The sequence below is a fragment of the Hydractinia symbiolongicarpus genome, chromosome 2, assembly GCF_029227915.1.
Source record: "Hydractinia symbiolongicarpus strain clone_291-10 chromosome 2, HSymV2.1, whole genome shotgun sequence".
In the NCBI taxonomy this organism is placed as follows: Eukaryota; Metazoa; Cnidaria; class Hydrozoa; order Anthoathecata; family Hydractiniidae; genus Hydractinia; species Hydractinia symbiolongicarpus.
The window spans coordinates 6,679,231-6,695,950 of NC_079876.1; the positions used below are offsets into that span (position 1 = coordinate 6,679,231).

A 16,720-nucleotide genomic window follows, 5' to 3' on the forward strand; every position below is an offset into this window, starting at 1 on the left:
ATGATCATATACATATTTTTTGATCAGCAGTTTAAGCTCTACAAAATGGAGGCAACGTGAAACCAACTTTTTCTGTGTGTGTGGATGGGTTGCTAAGGTGATCAAAATTCAAACAACGCTTCGGCCTTCCGTTTTGCCAACATTCACTGTTAGTATTTGACTATTCTTTAGATAGCTAACTTTTAGTGCCGCACACATGTGGCCCAATAACTAGCCAGGAGGCTGAAGGGAAATGGTCTTTAGCTAGCAAACGTTACTTTTCTACTAGTGAGCTAGCTAAAAGTTACTGCATGCTATGCAAATATTTATTTATGCTGTAGGGAATTGTTTTTTAGTAAGCCAGGTGGAATTCACAGCTTCGTCTGGAAAGTATATATATAGCTATAGCTAACTAAATACTGTCACACTGCTAAACACTTATTTTCCCATAAAAATATAAATTGGTGTTTCCTACTAACGCTCAACGATAGGCTATTCTACTTTATATCTCGTGGAATAAGACGCGGTGAAAAAACGTGTATTTATAAATGTTGTTAATTAACTATATTTCATCCAACTTTAGGAGCATAAGCTTTTGCAAGTTTCAAGTACTTCGAGTCCTACTTATGTTGGAAATTGTGAAGCAATCTCGCAAAAGTTTATTCCTGAGAATAAATTTATAATCATTTCATTTGCATTAAAAGTTCTTTATGTAAGAACTAAAAATTGCGGCAGCAAAAAATTTGTTTGAAAATAAAAGTAGTAGAAAATGTTAAAATTTTCATCGAGGTAATCCAATCAAGGAAAACACCCCACATATGGTGGGGTATTTGTTACCACGTGCCAAGACAGGTTCAGAGCTAGCTTCGAGAGCTCTGGGGACAAGAATGGTGAAAAAGGTGATCCGATTAATCTTTAAATATTTATCAGAATCTTTTCAAAAGGACAGGTTAATACTGTGACTAACTTAGTATTACAGTATATTACTGAATACTACAAAGTATTAAAGTGTATTACCGAATACTACAAAGTATTACAGTGTATTACCGAATAATACAAGGTATTACAGTGTATTACTGAATACTACAAGGTATTACAGTATAATACTGAATACTACAAAGTATTATCGTGTATTAATGAATACTACAAGGTGTTACAGTGTATTACTGAATACTACAACGTATTACAGCATATTGCCGAATACTACAAGGTATTACAGTGAACTACAAGGTATTACAGTGTATTCCCGAATACTATAAAGCATTACAGTGTCTTACTGAATACTACATAGTATTACAGTGTATTACTGAATACTACAACATATTACAGTGTATTACTGAATACTACAAAGTATTACAGCATATTACCGAATACTACAAGGTATTACAGTGTATTACTGAATACTACAAGGTACTACAGTGTATTACCAAATACCACAAGGTATTACAGTGTACTACAAAGTAATACAGTGTATTACAGTGTACTACAAAGTATTACAGTGTATTACTGAACACTACATAGTATTACAGTGTATTACTTAAAGGGGAAGTCCGGTCATTTTTCAAAATTTGTGTGTTGAATAAACACCATCGTGTTATTAATTTCTGCAAAATCTTTTTTAAAAATTCGTATTACAAATGATATAAATGTCTATCAAAGTTTAGGATTGTTACTGTTTTTTTTCAAACGACGCCATCTTTTTGTTGTTATCATCGAGGTCTGGGCTCTAATGTTTATCGTGACGTATTTTATGACAACAGCTTTCTGCACGCCGGAATACTTCAGTTGTCGATTACACCACTTCAAACAAGTCATAAATGTACCATTGATTTTACTGTTATCATGGTTACTTGTGGTGCTTTAAATTGTGGTAACTCTTCCACCAAAAAATCGGTAGCTGATGTAAAAGGGTGGCATAACGTTCCCACCGAAAAAGAAAATAAACAACGTCGTAAGAAATGGCTAGCAGCTATGAAGCGAGATCCACCATATCCAGCAGACACGAATTTCGTTCTTTGTGGTATGCATTTCACGTCCGAATGTTTTCAACGCGATCTCAAGGTATTTCTTGCACTTCTTAAATTTTTCTTGACTTCTTTTCACATTATTTCTTTTGTAAATAAGCTTGTTGCGAAACTGTATTCACCTTCAATAATTTTCTGAACACCTGTCTTTTGATCTTTTTGTCCATAAATAACCAGGGGGTAAAAATACATTTTTAAATTTTATTATTTAGGCGGAGCTCTGTGGCTCTGTGAGAAAGTTTATATTATTACCAAACGCTATTCCATCGGTATTTTCATTCTCGAAACCGCTACCTGCAAAGCGTTCTGCATCCATTGCAAGAAACGAAAGAAAAACAAAACGCCAGGTAACCCAGCAGGCCAATCGTGGTTAAACATATTTTTACACGTTTTTTATAAGAACATTTAAATTTTACCTCAGTCTGGTTGTTCTTTTTTTTTACACTTTTTCAGCCTCGAATGTCTTTTTTATGTGCTCTTCCAAAAAAATGATCAGATTTAAAAATCTTGGAGTTGGAAAAAATATTTGTTCTTTTAAGGAATAAAAAATTTCTTAATGTGTTCATAACTTTAGATTGTGGATGAAGCTTGTACGGCGGAAGAAAACTCAGGTGGCCCGGAAGCACCTTCCCTAGAACTTGAGCCCCTTTTTAAGGATGCTATTACGCAAACTGTTGATGTCGTCATGATCAACAAAGAAGTTAGCTGTGCTACACCAATGCGAACAAAGAGCACTATGGTTCCTGCTGTGTTATGCAAATCAATGTCTACTCAGATGAGTCCAACTTTGTCTTCGACGAACACGCAAACTGTTATATTAACTCAATATGCTAGCGTTTCCACAGTCAACCTTATTGCGAAAGAGGGAGATGAAATTGGAGATTGCTCTTCATTTTGCGCAAGTGAAGTAGAAGATCGCGCTGATCCGGATGCATCTTTCAATGTCAGTAGCGATGTTGATACGGTCGATAGTAGTGCCGATACGGCTGATAGTGATGTTAATGAGCAAGATGTCGATGTTAGGGAAGGTACGCAGTCGATTGCACCTTCAACAATGTTTCTAGTGTACTTTGAAATGCTTAAGTCGCTCTTCAAATTCTGCTTTGAATGCGGTGAGAAAGCTACTATCAAAAAACATATAACTAAGGGTAGTATGCTTATTGTGAAATTGGTTTGCGCCGGTAACCACGAAGTGACTTGGAGATCACAACCTTACTTAAATCGAATTGCGGAAGGAACGGTAAGGCTGTCTGCTGGAATATTGTTCAACGGATTAACATTTCAAGGTGTGAAAGAAGCATTTGAAACTGCCAATGTTAACTTTATAAGTAGGTCGCAGTTCCATGAACTTCAGCGAAGATTTTTATTCCCAGCCATAAATAGCATTTTTACGCATTATCAGGAAGCCACACTTGTTAGACTCGTTGCGCTTGAGGGTGTCGATTTAATTGGAGATGGTCGCTGTGACTCACCTGGATTTAGTGCTAAATATGGTACATACAGCCTCATGGACGCCATGACAAATGAGGTGGTGAACTTTTTTATTTCACACGTTCGTTTAGCAGGAAACTCGGCACGCATGGAAAAACATGGACTTGCTGAGTGCTTGGAATTTATCGACGAAGCTGGCGTAATAGTGGACACACTAGTTACCGACAGACATAGCCAGATACGAAAGTTTATGCGCACCGAACATGAACATATATCGCACCAGTTTGATGTGTGGCACATGACAAAAAATATCAAAAAAAAGATTTTGAAAGTTGCAAAAAAAAAGAGCTGTCGTGACTTGAATGACTGGATGAAGTCTATCATAAACCACTTCTGGTGGGCTTGTTCGACTTGCGAAGGAGATCCAATATTATTGAAGGAAAAGTGGCAGAGTTTACTCTGTCATATCCGTGGGGTACATTATTGGGTAAATAATACGCTATATCATAAATGTGCTCATGAAGAACTTACCCTGCTACAACAAGCTCAGAAGAAGTGGTTAACTGAAGAAAGCCCTGCTTACATCGCCCTGGAGAAAATTGTTAATGAAAAACAGCTACTAAACGATTTAAAACACGTAGCTGATTTCAAGCACACTGGACAGCTCGAGGTTTACCATTCCCTGTTGAATAAGTACTGTCCCAAACGCTTAGCATTCTCGTACGCTGGGATGGTTGCTAGGACGCAACTAGCTGTGCTTGACCACAACTCGGGTGTAGAACGACAACAAGCCACTACATCCGATGGGAGGTTGAAGTTCAAAGTTTCTTTCACCAAAATTACGAAGGAGTGGGTGGCAAAAAAAGTAATGGATCCGAAAGAAAAGAAATACCAAGAGGACTTGATGAAGGAAGTGTTTGATTTGGTTCAAAAAATCAAAGCTCCTATATTTTTTAAGTTGCCTGAAACACCCAGAAATATTGCATTAAAAATAAACCCTGGGAAGGAAGTTGTTGTCTCGAATATGCGTTCAAGATTTACCTAAAAGTAACCCCCAGGTTTATAAATGATATTTAGCATTACATCAAGAAACGCTTATTTTACAATTCCGGGGGACATTTGTTATATTTTAAAAACATATATTGTAAAAATTTCATTCATCATCTTTACAATTATACATGTTCTTATACATTTTATGTGTCCAAATCCATTCCTGATTCTGTGTATGGCACGTATACCCCATCGGGCTGCGGGTATTCATTACGGATTACCCACACAACACATGATGGTATAGGCTTTCGATAACCTATGCCCAGTCTTCCATACACCCACCATATATATTGTTTATAAGCAGCAAACCGATATGATCTGTTGCAAAGTTTATGACGAATCCCTCTCATGTTGTGAATAGCACCTAGTGCTGTCCGTAACACGGGTTCCGGCAAACAAACCATTTTGAATTCATCCGAATTTGTAACACACGTATGACCTAAGCGAAAAAAGAAAAAAGATCTTTAAAAAGGCGTACCCCCGTGTGTAAATAAACAACGTTTAGCTTTCTAAAACTTTGTTGTGACAGAACAGAAAGTGATTGATGTAGCAAACAAGGAAGTAAAATACACGATAAGAAGATATTTTAATCAACAGAAACCTTGAAAATGACCGTCCGGAATATCATTATTATCACGACAACATAAACTTTCCGTTTCAGTGACCATAATTTTACACTTTTTGCACTGGCACCACTCAACATTTCCAACACGATTTCCAGCTTCAACATTGCAGTTTTTAGCGCCAACGTTGTTTCCTAAAGCTTCTAAAGCTGCAGCCACTTCACTTTGACTCCGTTCCGGTTCGAACATGAAAGGAGATAAACCAAACTCTTCATCTTCATTAAATTCAACATCGCTTACATCAGAAGAGGAAGATGACATAACTACTTCAAGATAAGTTTACTACTGCAAGAAAGTAACGCGCCGAATGTTGTTGTCACGAATGACGTCAGAAGAATATTAGTGTCCAGACTACTCGTTGCGGAAATATATCATGAAGTGAAAGTAGAAATGATATGAGGCAAAATTGCTTTTTTCATGACTTTTAGAACTTTTTAGCTGAAAAATTTTTTTTGGCTGTTATACAGACATGTAATATTGTGATTTTAAAAATTTTGAAAATTTACCGGACTTCCCCTTTAATACTACAAGGTATTACAGTGTATTACTGAAAGCTACAAAGTATTACAGTATAATACTGAATACTACAAAGTATTACAGTGTATTACTGAATACTACAAGGTATTACAGTGTATTACCGAATACTACAAGGTATTACAGTGTATTACTGAATACTACAACATATTACAGTGTATTAATGAATACTACAAGGTATTACAGTGTATTACTGAATACTACAACGTATTACAGCATATTACCGAATACTACAAGGTATTACAGTGAACTACAAGGTATTACAGTGTATTCCCGAATACTATAAAGCATTACAGTGTCTTACTAAATACTACATAGTATTACAGTGTATTACTGAATACTACAACATATTACAGTGTATTACTGAATACTACAAAGTATTACAGCATATTACCGAATACTACAAGGTATTACAGTGTATTACTGAATACTACAAGGTACTACAGTGTATTACCAAATACCACAAGGTATTACAGTGTACTACAAAGTAATACAGTGTATTACAGTGTACTACAAAGTATTACAGTGTATTACTGAACACTACATAGTATTACAGTGTATTACTTAAAACTACAAGGTATTACAGTGTATTACTGAAAGCTACAAAGTATTACAGTATAATACTGAATACTACAAAGTATTACAGTGTATTACTGAATACTACAAGGTATTACAGTGTATTACCGAATACTACAAGGTATTACAGTGTATTACTGAATACTACAAGGTATTACAGTGTATTACTAAATGCTACAAGGTATTGCAGTATAGTACTAAATACTACAAGGTATTACAGTGTATTACTGAATACTACAAGATATTACAGTGTATTACTGAATACTACAAGGTATTACAGTGTATTACTGAATACTACAAAGTATTACAGCATATTACCGATTACTACAAGGTATTACAGTGTACTACAAGGTATTACAGTGTATTACCGAATACTACAAGTTATTACAGTGTATTACTGAATACTACAAGGTATTACAGTGTATTACTGAATACTACAAAGTATTACAGCATATTACCGAATACTACAAAGTATTACAGTGTACTACAAGGTATTACAGTGTATTACTGAATACTACAAAGTATTACAGCATATTACCGAATACTACAAAGTATTACAGTGTACTACAAGGTATTACAGTGTAATACCGAATACTACAAAGTATTACAGTGTATTACCGAATACTTCAAGGTATTACAGTGTATTACAGTGTACTACAAGGTATTACAGTGTTTTACTAAATATTACAAGGTACTACAGTGTATTACGGAATACTAAAAGGTATTACAGTGTATTACAGTGTACTACCAGGTATTACAGTGTATTACTGAATACTACAAGGTATTATAGTGTATTTCTGAATATACTACAAAGTAATACAGTGTAAAATACGGGATATTATTACGTACTACACCGTATTACTGTATATTGCAAAGATATTATGCTAGACAGTAGTATGTATACCAGGCAGTATTATGTATTAACAACATTACGATGTTGATAAATTGCTTAACGTCGTGTGTCGGATGCCGTTGTCGTCTTGGGAAGAATGCGACAATGTCGGATAGGACATATTCACAGACTAAATTGATCCTTTCATGAAGTGCTTCCCGGGGTAGCAAACGTGCTCCACAATTTCGCTTTGCTCTCAAAGCTCAATTGCTTCGCAAAAACACGCCGGAAAAAAACGTTGTGCGCATCGGGATAAACTAAAAGCACTATCTTCAATACGCACCATAACATTTACGAAAATAATACTTCTACATCCTAGGAGGTTTGTTAGATCATTATTAACCTTAGAAATCGGTGCGACCACTAACCAAAAGGCTGTAATAAGAAAAGTTACTGCCGATAGCCTAGTTATACGATGGCCCCTATGGCTCACTTCTCTTCTCAATAAAAACACTTCTTTTCTTAGTCAAAACACTTCTCTTCTGTATAACAACACTTCTCTTCTGTACAAGAACACTTCTCTTCTGTATAAAAAACTTCTCTACTTTGATACCCAAAGTTCACTTCCGTTCGAAACACTTCTCTTCCAAGTGCGAAAAAATTCTCTTCCATAAGCTTGAAAATTTCCCAGACTGAATCTGGTCCCTAATATATGAATTTATCCAGATCTTGTTTATGAATAAATGGCACACCCCGGGCCCTGCGCGTTTAAAATAAGATTTTTCGCAGGAAAAACTTTGCGAAATTTCAAGCTATATTCTTATACGGTCCCAGAAGCCTAATACGAGATTGTTTTTTTTTATCTACTTTCCACTAACTTTGAACTTTTATAATTGCGATTCGGCGAAACTAGAACGTTTTGCGGCTTACAATTGACCTCACTTTGTCCGGGAATAAGTATTGATTGTGATTTACAAAAACCAAGATATTTTTTTTGTAGCAATAAACATTGTGATGTTTGCTGGGAAAAGAACTCGTGGTTTTCAAAAAACAAGATATATATATTTCTAAAATCCAAGCATTTTACATTGTTACAGGTGTTGTATTACATATATCTTTCTACTGCACAAATCAAGGCGATATAATAATCAACAACTTCATGAGCTAAACTCTTCTAGCTCATTAAGATCTAAAGTTTTTTTAAAAAACTCTCAACCGTATATTTCTGGAACAAAGTACAATGAATCAGTCCTTCCGCGGGGAGCAGTAGCACCTTTGCTTGGTGCTAACAGATGTTGATGTTCTATCACTACTGCTAGCATGACTTGTGTTAGTTACACAAGACAACGAAGACCTTGTGGCTGATGGTTTTATCGTAGTTGCTGTCAGGGACGAGCAGGACATTAGATTTTCAAGCTCCTCTTTAACAATTTCACGTACTACAGACTTCATGTTCATGCTTGCTTGACGACGGTTGAAAAAAATATGTCACATGGCGAGGGGACTGGTCCCATGTAATAAACCTCACAAAAGGTTAAAACTACGGACCAATGATGTAAAATTGCGGACCAGATTTTAGAATTCAAGTTGTAAAGAGCCACATGCAGAGAAGTGTAAGTGCAGAAGGGAAGTGTCAAAGTACCGAAGAGAAGTGTCAAAATACAGAAGAGAAATGTTTCGTTATATAGAAGAGAAGTGTTTTTGATTTGGAAGAGAAGTGAGCCATAGGAACCATCGTATAGTTAGGAGATAAATTTTGCCTAATTTGGCTTTCATAGCCTATTTAGGCTATTCAGTTGTCACGTGACGTACATATAAACATCGTTTAAAAATTCTGTGAAGTTTGCCGGTCTTCCGAACCAGTGTTGTTTCTATTAACTATGGTGTAATCAATAATATATACAGCGAGACTTAGTTATTATAGTTTATTTTTTTGTTTTATTTTTTCATTTTAACATTATGTTTTTGCAGAAAACTTTGTAGCTAAGTATCGCCTATAGATAATAGAAACAACATTATTATTTAGATCTACTGGAAACGGCAATTGTTTATATAATTCTAGAGCCTTTGCTATCTACTTCGAGCTGTCGATTCGATTGAGCTGCGTTTACATTCAAACTTTTATGCTTCACATAATGTTGATAAAAAAATTATGGAGAACTTTCCTTGTATTGAAAGAGGACTTTTTGAATCAATATTTCCTCATGATGTTGCTGATGAATTTACAGGAAATAAAAACTTAGATAGAATATCATGTGTTATCAAGGAAGCCATTTTTAATCCTAAGAATACAAGATTTGCATTTCATGACTTCTTTGCTTTTTTGACGATGGATCATCTGATTGATATCAGAATTAGCAGTTGATGACGATTGAGTTGAGTCAGGCTTGTTGTGAGAATAGACTTAGTTTGCAACTTTGATACCGCACTAGCTCTGCAGTTGGATAGTACTTTTTCAAATGTGATGTCGTTTTCGCAGAGTAGGCGTTCTTTAAATTTTTTGTCTCTTAAACCGATATCGAACGTGTATTCCATAGACTTTAAAGGGAAAGACTCCTGTTAGGTAGAAGACCTTATATTTAGTAAGAAGTTGGGAATTATGAAACTTTTTCGTACAAAAAATTACATTTTATAATTGAGACTTGAAAAAGAAACTTTTCGTTTTTCGGAAAGTCGGCTGTACGAGGTTTGTACCCTGGGTCCTTTGAACGTTGATGGCTGGTCCGTTAAATTTTTGAATTATAAAAGATTGAAATCGATTGCCACACATTGGACACGCATGCGTCTTTGTGGTTTTGGGTGGTTCTGGGTGATTCTGGTAGCTTTTATTGTACTTTCTGTTTTTTCACATTTTAGGGAACCAGCCCCAAATTGTTCTATGATACAAAACATGTTGGCACGATTTCATTAAACTAATTTTGACCCAACAATTCACAATTTCAAGCGTCATTCAAACGTGATTTGCATGTGAAGATTTGTTGACAAAAGCGGTCAAAAAAAAGATGGAACAATGATGAAACTGAAGAGCTTGCTGATTTGCTTGATTACCACTTTTTGTTGGATGTGTTTGAAATAAGAATATATTCGTTAAATACAGATTATAAATTGAAATAAAAAATACTTGTAATAGCCTAATTTGTAAAGTATTTTTATATAATTCAAATTGACTTTCGTGGTAAAAAATCTCACGATTAGGAATTGGTCTAGGCTGAAATGTCTAAAAATGTGTAAATTGTTATCTTTTTCGTTTAACCCTATTCGGTCCGGGGTTTTTCGAACATACTATGACCGGGGGAGGCGGATTCCGCCCCCCCCCCCCCAATAACTTTTCATAGGATTGTTCAAATTGAATCAAACTTGGCACACTTATAGTACGTCATAAAAGGAACAAAATGGCGGCAATAAATTTTTGCTTGCGTCAGCACATTTTCTGTGACGTCATCAGAACCTTGAAAATTGTTAAAAATGCCACTATCTGCTTAAAATATAATTACTTTTGTTCTAGAGCGAATTTTTACATTCTGTTTGAAGTTTCTAAAAGCTAAATAAAATGTTTTTAACATATCTTCCGGTTTTTACATGGATCAAATAAAAAATTGCCAAAAATTGACCGAAAATCCGTTTTTTCCCGATTTTCGGGTAAAATCCGACAAAATCGGGAAATCGGATTAGTCACGTGTCAAAATTATTCAAAATGATTCTTCTTGACGAAACAAAGTTGTGTTGCAAGTTTCAAGTTCTAAGGATAATCCTAACAGGAGTTATTATATTTTCCCCATTATAAGGATTTCATAGAGATTTTTGGGGGTAGTTTCGAGTAATGGCCAATATCAAAGCCTCTATATGGTATGGGACCTAAAAATTTAGCATGCAGGTGTCTAATAGATAAATGTTGAAACTCAGTATGTATCATAGCCATATAAGAAAGCAATCAGGAGTTATTAAAAAAAAAGCGTCAGGGGGGGCGGAATCCGCCCCCCCCCCCCGGACCGGATAGGGTTAACATATATATAACTGTACAATTTTTTTTCATTTGCAATCAGTTGCTAGTCTAACAACAACAACAACAATAATGATAAATATTTAAAGTGTTTCTAGCCCAGAAAATAACAAAAACCTATTGTTAGTGGATTATTTCCATTGGGGTCCACTGAGTCTGAGTGAAGCTAGCTTTCTCACATTTACGTTTAGTTTTAGCAGGCTTCTAAAAACTAATCAAGACCAACGTTAGAGGTAGCTAAGGTTACAGATCAGATGAATTATTATTTTCCTTTTAAAATTTAATTTTGAAGTATAATATCGTTGTTCTTTGTTTATTTGCGTCTATTTTACATTTCTAATAGTTGTCGACCATTTTTTTTGTGAAAACGAAAGTGAAATGTATGGTGTAGAAAAGCTCAAAATTTTAGTAGTAAAAAAAAATGGCAGCTACTAACTTATACGATAGAACGCTTTAGGCAAAACTTTGCGTCAGAATGTTCCTGTACTGGTAAATTGTGAGGTAGCCATCCGGGGTTTTGTGCACCTTGCCGTCTGTTTAGGCTGCCCGGGTAGAAACCAAAGGCGAAATAGTAGTCTATGGTCATCCTTCTTTAGGAAGTGAGGTCAATATCGATGACGTCATAATGTTATGCCGCAGGCGCTTTTTTTAAAAAAAAATTTTGGCACATGCTCACACTTTTTTTCCTTAAAATCGCGGTTTGAATGACCGTATTAGGAGCAACAAAAGCAAGCACGAGGAACCTGCGTACCCACTTCTGTATCTCCAACAGACGGACCTAGGAAAAACGGAAACCTCACAAGAGCTTATGAGTGTGGCGGAAATTGATAAAGCGGGTCGACTTCCTATATCTTTTGATATCCGCCAGCGAAGGCGGAATCTTTAAAATCGGCTGAGGAGATAGAGAGATAGATAGAGACAGCGCGGCTAGGCTGGACGTTTAGCGAGGCTAAAATGACTTTTAAGCCAATAAGAATCCTAACAGTGCAACAACTTGTTTTATTATCCAATGAACAATACTTTATTTTAAATTTTATATGCTATCGAAAGATAACGCTTGTGCAGTGCAGCATAATGAAGTTCGTCTTATAATGCGCCATCTTGGATGTCATTAACGTTTCCCTTTATAATTACGTCATTTCCTTCTGTACAATTTTGCAAGCACGTGGACTAAAGCTATATTCAGCAGAACTGATTAATTATTCACGATTTTTAATTTAAAGAGGAATTGTTGAGACTGAATATTTTTGGTGAAAAATAATGTATTATAGCTATAAAATCGTGACAAGTGTGTTGCAAAAGAAAAAAGAATATGTAGTCTGATGAAAATAGCCTTTCGTAACTGATTATGTAAAAAAAAAATTCCTGCCACCTTTAAAGATATTTTCCAAGTTGTTTTTCAGAGAAAAAGAGAAAATACATAAATTATCAGCCTTGCCGTTGTTCTTATTTTGTTTTTATTGTTCATCAATTTTCAGGTTTATTATTTTTTTTTAAATTGTTTTTATAAAGAAATGAAGTTTATGTAAGTTAAGTTAGCCATGATTTACAGTTACAATAATAATCAAAAATTTAAATTTAAAATTTTAGAATATTCAATGATTTTGTTTCCCTATTCTTCTCAGTCCTCTTTAAAGTTCCGTACTTTTTCAGATTATTGCTAATGGCGGAAATCTTTACGCCGTAGGGCTTCTTGTTGTAAACTTTATTCGCGAGGTTGTTTGCATATATCATACGTCTTGTTACAAGCTCGTGAGCTTGTATTAAAACGCAAATGTGTCCTGCAAGAATAGAAATTTTTGCCTCTCTGAGCACCGACACGGGAGTAGTCGTGTGTTCGAATCTCATCTTGGTAACTATTTTTACTTTTTTTTCTTTTTACTATCTCGCCTGCGAGGATGTGTTTCCAACTCGTAACTAACTAACCAAATGGTCAATTGCAACGTCACAAATTTAAACTTCATACCTAAACTCTCTAAGTACTTAAAAGTCATCGGCCAAATTTGGTATTTGTTTTCGACAAAATTTGGCACAGTTAACAAAAAAATTATGCTGAACATAATAGTGACATCATAATTTTGATTTTTGTCACCTAATTGTTATTTTAGGCCAAAATTGGACCAAAAATTAAAATTACTTTATTTTCGACAAAATTTGGCAAAGTTAACAAAAAAGTATGCTGAACATGATAGTGACATCAAAATGTTAATTTTTTGTTAACTAAATGCCGTTTAAGACCATAAACGTTCCATCGCGCGACTTTCAACCATGAATGATAGGCTGCATTTTTTCTTTTTTCTAGTAATATGGTTTTTTAACTAAAGCTATTTCCTTTTTCGAACAATTAAGATCGTATATTATTTTTCTTTATTTTGCTTTTTCTCACTAAGTGACTTTCTTATACCCCGTTGTTTTTTTGTTGTTGTTGTTGTTGTTTTGTTTTTGTTTTTGTTTTTTTTGGGGGGTTACTGAATTTCAAAAATTTTAGGTGGAGCTTGTGGTCTTTCTTCTTCTTGTTTTGTCTGGTCTCCAAAAACAATGACGAATAGAATAGAAGAAAATTAAATCTGAGTGGAGAAAGTGATACTTATGTTTTTACGCGCGGCCACTTTTTTAAACAGAATTAAAATTTCTTTCTACTTTTTGCAAAGACAAAACAAGCCAAAAAGAACAGCATGGTGACTCGGAGCCTACCATATTGTGATTTTATCGAACTCCATCTCAGAGCTCATTTAAAGTTAAGGCCGTTTGGTTACCTACGGTTTCACACGAATATTTTGTGACGGCCCGCTTATTAGACAAGAATAAGAGATCAACAAGATCGTTAAATATGGCGGCTGGAAAAAACAACAATAAAACTAAGATATTGAAGTACCATTATTTCGATTTCTAATACCTTTTACATCCTCAAATTTTCAGGAAAGCCATAACTCCGTCTGAACTTTGAAATAAATAAATAAAATGTATATGTTAATTTTTTTTCGATAAGGGTGATTACGCGCCTTTAAGAGGTAGCTAAGAAGTAATTTATTGCTTGTGTTTTTAAAAGAGAAAGTTCTAAACATTGGAAGTAAACATTCAGCTTTATTTCTTAGAAATAATTAATAATGCATTAGCTGCACATATTTTTATGTTTTACCCAAATATCTTCAAGATTTTACATATTCTTGCTGAAGTGCCAGTAATGACATGTTCTTGTGAAAGATCTATATCAACGCTACGACGAGTAAAGACATATTTAAGAAGCTCGATGACCCAGGTATGTTTCTACAATATAACATTGCGTAGTAAGGAGAATGCGACATTTTTAATCTTGTCGCGTATCTTAATTTATTGAGTTATCTGTTTTAATTGTGAAACACCACATTAAGTACATTTAATTATAATTTTAAAACTTTTGTTCAGAATCGATTTATCGGCTATGTGTTGCTAAATATCCAAAACGGGATGAAAATAAATTTAAATGACGTAATCGATATGCTGGCAATAAAATATCCAAAAAGACTTAAAATGTTAGATATCATGAACAACGATTAAAAGTGTAGCAGTCTTGATAAAAATATAAATCTTGTATATTATTATCTGTTGTTTAAATGTCGCCGTATATAAATTCCCTAAAAGTAATAACGTATGACATCACATTTTTTAAAAAAAAAGAATTAAATTACTCAAGTTGTACAAAAAACATTCCAAAATATAATCCTTGTCAGCTAAAAAACCCACCTTACACCTACTTAGCAAAGATGAGTCTGAGAGATGATTTTAAGCTATTTCAGCCGTTTAAGGGCGTTAAAGGCCGTTGGCTTCCAGGGCGCCGCACTGAATTCGTTTGGGGCTCACAACGCCCCCAAACCCCCAGTTGTCAGGCAGTGAAGCCTATTCGAAGTTTTTTTTACAACAGTCAAAAAAAGCCCTGCACGCTAGTCATGTCGCAAATAATGCACTAAGAATTTTCTAGTCAACGGCAGTCTACTATCACCCCACCAGGGGACATATTATGAAAAAAGAAGTCCATATTCGACGGCACTACCAGCGTTCAACAAAACTTATTGTGCCATGTTGATACTGCATTTCTAAATGATGTCATTAAAATTTAACATTATTGTTATACATTGGAAGGTATTGTGAATTTGATTCTTTTGAGGTTGAGATTGTGATTTTTGTTTGACCCTTTATATTTTCAAAATGCAGACCTTTGTTTGTTATGAACTTATTATAGACAATTTAATTTGCTTTTATATCTTATATTTTAGTAATTAAATAGTTTTGTAAAAAAAGAACTTATGAAATAATACTATCCGAATATGTTTTTGAACCATTACGGTGTCTTTAAGTCAATTTTCCTATTAAAACTCTAAAGTTCTTCGACCTAAGCTAGATTGCTTTTTTCTTAAAAAATAATTTCTTGTAGCTCAACCTTGGCCTGGTGATTATACAATTATATTAAGTATGTGAAAGGATGGAGAGTGACATTAATGACGGAGATCTTACTTGAGCTGTTTCGTACCCTTTTAATCGGTCCCTATTTTTGGCAAGATTTAAAACCTAATGTTCCTACATAATTGGTTCTCACATATAAGATAATGTGTCTTGTACAACTACTGTTTTTTTGTGACAACCCGAAAATTATAGCTAAACAGCTTTGCCTTGATTAACACACCGTTATGTTTTGCATCCCAATGAAAAAAAATATAGTTGCTATCAGTTGTTGGATTTTTCGCAAATCTTATTAACAGTTTGTAGAAAAGAGGAAATGCAGTTAAAGTTAAGGTTACGTCGGCACTTTTGCAATGACGTCATTAGAAAATTATTAATCGACCAGAATAATCATGTCTACATTTTAGGTATCGCTTTTTTTCTTAAATTAATTTCGGGTCTGGTTAGTTCATTTATATTTGGTTCTAAGACAAGTTCTTAAGATTTTGTTCACGCAAAAAGGTATTTAAAGTTTATATCTTCGAAATTTTTGAATAAAGTAACTGGAAAGAAGTTTACTCAAGTTTTGAAAGTAAATCGAAACACCGAAATCATAACATTTGCAAAACATATATTATTAAGAGACAAACAAAAAGATCTCTGTCTCTCCTATATATCTTAATGCACCAGTCAGGGTTAAACAAGACAAAAAAGTGTTACACAAGACAAAACAGGATTAAACAAGAGAGAACAGGATTAAACAAGACAAAAGTTGAAGAGGCTTTTGAAACTTTTACTTTCAGATTCTTAGGTTATTATTGCAGGGAATTTTACAAAATAAACACCCTATCATGTATTTTTAAACAATCCGACAGATGTATTTAGAAGTTTAAGTGTTCATATTGAATGACAACTAAATGCGTCACTGTTTCTAATAACAACTTGATTTTAATGAGACTTCCAATTAAAGCTAAGGGACGGTGACTTGAAGGCAGCATATTTTTCCATACTAATTTCAGTGTGATTCTGGCTAATAAAGCTTTTCAAAGTGTTTAACTTTGTACAACTTAAAAAACAGATCTTTTATGCGCTGGTTTCCTAGATTTATTGAGATTAGACACATTTTAAATGTTTGTCTAAATTTGACAGCTAAGACCATTTCAAAATACATGGAATGTAAACATATATGTTGTGTTTACAATTGTGACGTTTGTTTCGGTCTTGTTGCGTTAAATTATATGAATACAAATATGAA

General features: G+C 34.4%; 2 protein-coding genes and 1 long non-coding RNA gene across 3 annotated transcripts; 2 read left to right on the forward strand and 1 right to left on the reverse strand.

Annotated features, from left to right (window-relative positions):
* The first annotated feature begins 1,521 nt into the window (after positions 1 to 1,521).
* Positions 1,522 to 4,625, forward strand: LOC130629159 (uncharacterized). Its single transcript, XM_057442282.1, has 2 exons — positions 1,522 to 2,040; positions 2,216 to 4,625. Exon 2 carries the CDS (start codon positions 2,689 to 2,691, stop codon positions 4,477 to 4,479), a length of 1,791 nt encoding a protein of 596 aa, XP_057298265.1. The 5' UTR covers positions 1,522 to 2,040; positions 2,216 to 2,688; the 3' UTR covers positions 4,480 to 4,625.
* LOC130629198 (P2X purinoceptor 7-like) lies at positions 4,575 to 5,624 on the reverse strand. Its single transcript, XM_057442333.1, has 2 exons — positions 5,086 to 5,624; positions 4,575 to 4,923 (listed from the first exon to the last, which is right to left on the reverse strand). Exons 1-2 carry the CDS (start codon positions 5,366 to 5,368, stop codon positions 4,628 to 4,630), a joined length of 579 nt encoding a protein of 192 aa, XP_057298316.1. The 5' UTR covers positions 5,369 to 5,624; the 3' UTR covers positions 4,575 to 4,627.
* Positions 5,625 to 9,350: 3,726 nt separating this feature from the next.
* LOC130629231 (uncharacterized) lies at positions 9,351 to 11,337 on the forward strand. Its single transcript, XR_008981925.1, has 2 exons — positions 9,351 to 10,295; positions 11,047 to 11,337. It is a non-coding gene; the product is annotated as an uncharacterized LOC130629231 (long non-coding RNA).
* The last annotated feature ends 5,383 nt before the right edge of the window (positions 11,338 to 16,720 follow it).

Excerpts from the sequence above, each read along its gene's own strand:
- LOC130629159 (XM_057442282.1), top strand. The coding sequence starts at position 2,689 with ATGATCAACAAAGAAGTTAGCTGTGCTACACCAATGCGAACAAAGAGC.
- LOC130629198 (XM_057442333.1), bottom strand. The coding sequence starts at position 5,368 with ATGTCATCTTCCTCTTCTGATGTAAGCGATGTTGAATTTAATGAAGAT. Across the intron at positions 4,924-5,085 it reads TCCGGACGGTCATTTTCAAG|GTCATACGTGTGTTACAAAT; the intron begins GTTTCTGTTGAT and ends TTTTTCGCTTAG.